The following is a 6,000-nucleotide window of genomic DNA, read 5'->3' as shown; positions in this document are numbered from 1 at the left end:
GATAGCTGCTTCTTAAATAATCACAGAGAATTGAAGCCTCAGTTGTCAGTTAGCCAAACATCTGGTTTACTGGGTGTTCTGTGTTTAAGAGATTATGAAACTGAGCTGCAGGTGGTTTCTAAATATGTGTGTGTGTGTGTGTGTGTGTGTGTGTGTGTGTGTGTGTGTGTGTGTGTGTGTGTGTGTGTGTGTGTGTGTGTGTGTGTGTGTGTGTGTGTGTGTGTGTGTGTGTGTGTGTGTGTTTTAAATCCTGGTAGTCTGTCCACAGAATGACGTAGCTACCTGTAGTGATGAATGTTTATTAGTTGCATTAAATCAAATAGTTAATGAGCCTCTTACAGTGAACATACTCGTCTTATACAACTTTGCTCCACTTTGAGTTCTGTTGTTAACATTCTGATGTAACAGTCTTTAGTCCCGTTGCATGATACAGTCTCTTCTTTTTGGCTTGTCCTCTTCCTCAGCACGGAGCTTTGTGATTGGTCCAGAGTTAATTTTTAGCTGCTTCTCCTGCTGGACATGTTTCTGCTGCCGCTGCTGTTTGTTGACGGCGTAGACAACATAGAGACAGTTCAAGAAAGGGTGTATAAGATAAAGTTTGCTGTTATAGTCCAACAGGAAGTTAGCATCACTGGTTTCCTCCACAAAGTGTGAAAATGCTGACTCATTTCTGGGTTTCACGACTCTTTTCTGCAGCTCTCTCTTGGTTGATTGGACTAAAGTATCTGCACAACTATTAGATGGATTGCCATGACATCTTTCTTGATTCGTGGTCTCCAGAGGATGTATCCTTCTGACCTTTCCTCTAGTGCCACGTGAGGTCGACTCCTGTAGTTTTGAGTGAAATGTTTGTTGGGTGAATTGGCATAAATTTCATTAAAATTCCCCCTCAGAATGAATTTTGTTGGTGTTCCTCTGACTTTTCTTGTAGCGCCATCAACAGGTTAAGAGCTTTAAAATGAAAAGGCAAACGGTTTCCCTCTGAGCTCCTCTCAGCTCTCCGTCTGTGGACACACGAGGTTGCTGCTGCCGCTTATCGAGCCGTAATAACAGTGAAAATGTCGTGTGACGTCAGCCCCGGTTCCGCCCGCGGGATCAGACGCTCGGTCTCGACTGATGCAAAGCGCTCGCAAATAAATGTCACGGCGCCTCAGCGACCCGTCGGTGATTGGGAAAATAATCGCTCGATCTTGTTATGTGTCCGAGTCGGTGCTGTAATATCCTGAGCGGGTGAGACGCTGGTTGGGCTCCGTTATCTTTCTTCATGTTCAGGCTGCTTCTGCATGTTTGTTGGAGTGATATCCGTTTTATTCTCCTGGGCTCTTCAGCACGTCTTTCATACATGGACCTGAAACAGAGAAAGAGCTCCAAGCTATTGTTTACTCTTAATGTTACAAGCTGTTTTGTTTTGACATGTTTTCTGTCTTTATGACTCAAAGTGTCCCACTAAGAGGAGGGACAAACCTTTAAACACACAGATTAAATGTCTTTTATAATAAGGTCACCATTTCAAACTGCTAACGACACAACGTCTACAAGAAGCAATAAAGGATTCAGAAAAAGAAACAAGGTGTCACTCTCAATAACGGCTCGGTTTTACACCCCGGTCTCCAGTTTAAACAACCCGACCAGGAAGAAATAGACTTCATTTATTAGTTTTATTGCTTCCTCGTCATCTCGCAGGTAGTGAGAGCATATTAACGAGTCTTTCTCTCTCTGATAGGACGAAGAGGAGGAGATTAAGCTGGAAATCAACATGCTGAAGAAGTACTCCCACCACAGAAACATAGCCACCTACTACGGAGCCTTCATCAAGAAGAGTCCACCGGGCCACGACGACCAGCTATGGGTGAGTTTTATTTCTACTGATAACAACGACAGGATGTCCTGACAGCAAAGTGTATAAAGTTCAACCTGCCTTAAAATACTGACCAATCACGACCTCCTGACCAATCACGACCTCCTGACCAATCAGGACCTCCTGACCAATCACGACCAATCACGACCTCCTGACCAATCACACAGACCTCCATCAAGGCCCGCCCTCTCTCGTGATGTTAATATAAAAGTGGTAAATCATTTTTTGCGTCCTCCCCGTGGTTTGGATCAGCTCCAAAATGTAATGGTTTCCTCCTTTTCCTGTTTTACAATCTTCCACCAAGTTTCACGAGAATCCGGCCGGTAGATTTTCAGTAATCCTGACAAACAGACAAACCGAACAGGAAGCTCCTGCAGAGCAACAGAGCAACAGAACAAAGTGGAACAGAATGAGATTTAATTTACGTTGGAGAAGAAATCCTTGACAGTGATTCTGTTTTTAAAGTCATTATTGTCATTAGGTTTTTAAAATGAGCAGCAACACGTTCAGATTCTTGAGTCAACGTTTATAGAATCTGTTGAATCTACTTGAGAATTGATTTACGTCAGAATAGATGTCTGGATGTTTAGATTACTGTAACGAACAGATTTGTTGAATCTATAAAAAACAAAGCAAACAATAGAAATGAACACGTCGCCCAAACGTTAATGTGTCTGCTCACATTCTGCTTGCTAACAAGTCAAATCAGAAACAGATTTATTGCACATTCAAAGGAATTTGTGCATAACGATAAACGATCAAGTAAGTATAAAGTATAAGAAACATGAATATTGGAAGAGAAACAGAAAGAGGCATAAGAGAGGAGAACAACGCAAAAACACAACTAATCAAAGAGAAACAATTAAACAAAAGGGAGGGCGAGGTAATCAGGGAGGGGGAGGCAGAGAGAACACACAGCAGGAGAGGTTTATAGCTGCAGGATTACCTGTTTATGATCCCAGAGATCCGACTCTCAGCCCTCAACAACAACTAATGGGCCCCATGTTTGTTTCTCCAGCTGCTCTTTGTGTTCACTGAACATCACTAAACACCGTCTGCTGAAGGTTGTACAACATGCATCCATGTGTTAAAGCTGCATTCTCTCTAGTGTCCACCAGGGGGCGACTCCTCTGGTTGTATAGAAGTCTATGAGAAAATGACTCTACTTCTCTCTTGATTTATTACCTCAGTAAACATTGTAAACATGAGTTTATGGTCTCAATCTCTAGTTTCAAGTCTTCTTCAATACAGCATGATGTTCATTTAGTACATTATGGTCCATTTAGAGTCAAACAGACCATAAAGCAGGGGATGCTTTAGGGCGGGGCTACAGGTGATTGACAGGTCTCTAATAGAGACGTAGACGGCGTCTCTACGTCACTCCTCCTCAGTCCAGATATGGTCACTTCCTGTTCACTAGTTGCAAAAAAAACAAGATGGTGACGGCGAAATCTGCGAACTTGAGGCTTCAAAACGTCCACAAACCAACGAGTGACGTCACAACAACAGTTTGTGGGAGTGACTCACTTTTAGAGCCTCAAGTGGCCGTTTGATGAACTGCAGTGTTTGGCACGCTGCCTTCATTTCTGCTTGGTCATGATATACCGTGATATTTAAAAGGTGAAATATTGATATCATGTCAATGATACACATATAATGTAATGTAAATAATCCAGTACCTTTCTATTAAATCACTAGTTTCTACAGTTATGGTTCCAGACTCCAAAAAACTGCCCCAAAAAAGACAAAACGCGCAATAAACAAAGTTAAAGATGAATTTGACTGACATCATTATTTTATTTTTCACATTTTCTATAGATATCTTAATGATATCGTTGATGTGAATTATTTAGCCGTTATTGTTCACAAATCACAGCCGATTTGTTTTCGATGATACTCCGTCATTTCCATGAACCAAAAGAGTAAAAAGCACAAGCTTGTTGAAGGTGTCTCTACTACCAAATAACAGTGGTGGTGTTGGTGTTATAATGATGCGTGTGTGTGTGTGTGTGTGTGTGTGTGTGTGTGTGTGTGTGTGTGTGTGTGTGTGTGTGTGAATCTCCTCTGTCCTCCAGCTGGTGATGGAGTTCTGCGGCGCCGGTTCCATTACGGATCTGGTGAAGAACACCAAAGGCAACACGCTGAAGGAGGACTGGATCGCCTACATCTCCAGAGAGATCCTCAGGGTCGGTTCCCCATCTCTTCATGACATCTTCACCTTAGTTTTACGTTCACCACAAACCAGAACCAGTTTGACACTCTTTGTGTTGTCCTGCAGGGTTTAGCTCACCTGCACGCTCACCACGTCATCCACCGAGACATCAAGGGTCAGAACGTGCTGCTGACGGAAAACGCTGAAGTCAAACTGGGTAAGTTGTGTGTTTGTGTTGCTCTGTGGAGCTGGAGCTCTGCTGCTGTTATCTTCTGATCATCATGTTGTGAATAGACCTCTCACAGTACAGCCATAGAAAAACAGATGTATGTTCTCACAGCATTTTTACTTCTGATACCTGAACGAGTACTGAATCAAGTAGGGATGATTATGATCAACTCTTATCACTACTCTTATTGGTTCTTTTTGATTCCTACTTATATATATACATATATACGTATATATACGTATATATATATATATATATAGATAAGTGGGAATTATTGTTATATACTTCTTTGATGGCTCTTTGAGGCACCTTTTCTGGTTCTTTGAAGTTCTCTTTGAACTTCCTTAAATGTCTTTTTTAAAGAAGCGTTTCAGAAAATGGTTCTTTAGAGAACCTTGGTCTGAAAAGTTCTTTGTGGAACCAGATAGGGTTCTTCTATGCTTCAGTCTAAAGAACCATTTCCGGTTCCAGATGGCACCTCTACCTTTCTTTGTGTACTTTACTGAAACGACGCCGTCAGTGAAAATGCTTTGAAACATGAATAACTGACGTTGACTTCCTGTTTCTCTTAGTGGACTTCGGTGTGAGCGCTCAGCTGGACCGGACGGTGGGCCGGAGGAACACCTTCATCGGGACGCCGTACTGGATGGCTCCAGAGGTCATCGCCTGTGACGAGAACCCGGACGCTACCTACGACTACAGGGTGAGGATCTGAACCGGATCCAGCAGGAACTGGATCTGCTGCTTCTACAATATACGTACATCAGGGAGCGTTTGAGTAGAGCTTCAGACCATTTGAAAGGATTCACAGGAAGAAAAGAATCAAAATCTAATTCCCACACGTCCTCCTCAAAACCAGTTCATCAGGATCCACTCAGACAGTTCTGGGCGTGTTGACTGTGTTTCAGAGTTGAAGGGTTTACTGGCTGACACTCAGTACAGTGGAGGTGAACAGTCTTTGGTTTGGTGGAGAAAAAAAAATATTCTTGTAATTATTATTAGTCTTATCTTCCAAAATCGCTTTTTTGTAATTTTGTTTTTTACAAAAGTACCGAGATGTTGCTTCTGATGGACGGTAACACCAAGTCAGTTATTGTTTTGAAGCATTATCAAAGAATCACACAAAATACCACTTTTATTGTTTTGTGAACAATTTATCTTGAAGTCACTGAGAAACTTTGAGTAAAAAGTTAATTTGTGAAAGTTTAACACAAACAAATGTTCCTTTTGCATTCGTGTGTTTAATGTTTTGCAATCAGTTGATATCATTTTAAATATAAATAACTCTTCTACACACTTTTCTATTCTTTCATGCAATAATTTGCGCTCCACCTTCCTCCTACGTTCTGAATCCTGAAGCCGTTTTTGAATGAAATAGTTGAGATACCGATAGATTCACACCCCCAGCAGATAACACCTGAAATAAACCTGTAACAGCGGATCATCCAGAGGAACGGGACACTCGTCTGTTGCTGCTTTAAAGAGTTATGACACGTCCGCTCTTTGTTAGAATATGAATACAGATGTGTATGAATGAGAGATTCTGACTCTTCTTGTCTTTCCTTCAGAGTGACCTCTGGTCCTGTGGAATCACGGCCATCGAGATGGCGGAGGGAGCTCCCCGTGAGTTCAGTTTTCAAACATGAACACTTATTTATTTATTTTATTCCTCAGTCTGTTCTCATCGTATCGATCGGTTTATATTCTACTGTTTGATCAGGGTTTAAGCTTCACCATTAGTACAGAATGACACGCATGTGT

The 6,000-nt window shown here is 41.8% G+C and overlaps 1 protein-coding gene across 3 annotated transcripts in view; it reads left to right on the top strand.

Annotated features, from left to right (window-relative positions):
* The first annotated feature begins 1,702 nt into the window (after window positions 1-1,702).
* LOC142971093 (mitogen-activated protein kinase kinase kinase kinase 4-like) overlaps window positions 1,703-6,000 on the top strand; it is a 38,050-nt gene continuing 33,752 nt past the window's right edge. For all 3 annotated transcript variants that reach the window (XM_076111729.1, XM_076111722.1, XM_076111713.1), the window contains exons 1-5: window positions 1,703-1,849; window positions 3,934-4,044; window positions 4,137-4,227; window positions 4,812-4,942; window positions 5,808-5,862. In XM_076111729.1, coding sequence (XP_075967844.1) covers window positions 1,757-1,849; window positions 3,934-4,044; window positions 4,137-4,227; window positions 4,812-4,942; window positions 5,808-5,862 — 481 coding nt within the window. In that variant the 5' untranslated portion in view covers window positions 1,703-1,756. The remainder of the gene's footprint in view (window positions 1,850-3,933; window positions 4,045-4,136; window positions 4,228-4,811; window positions 4,943-5,807; window positions 5,863-6,000) is intronic.

This window comes from Anarhichas minor, unplaced genomic scaffold (genome assembly GCF_050575085.1).
Source record: "Anarhichas minor isolate MPS153535 unplaced genomic scaffold, ASM5057508v1 ptg000004l, whole genome shotgun sequence".
Classification (NCBI taxonomy): Eukaryota; Metazoa; Chordata; class Actinopteri; order Perciformes; family Anarhichadidae; genus Anarhichas; species Anarhichas minor.
The sequence above is the reverse complement of the archived record's forward strand: the minus strand, read 5'-3'. Positions and strand labels throughout refer to the sequence as shown.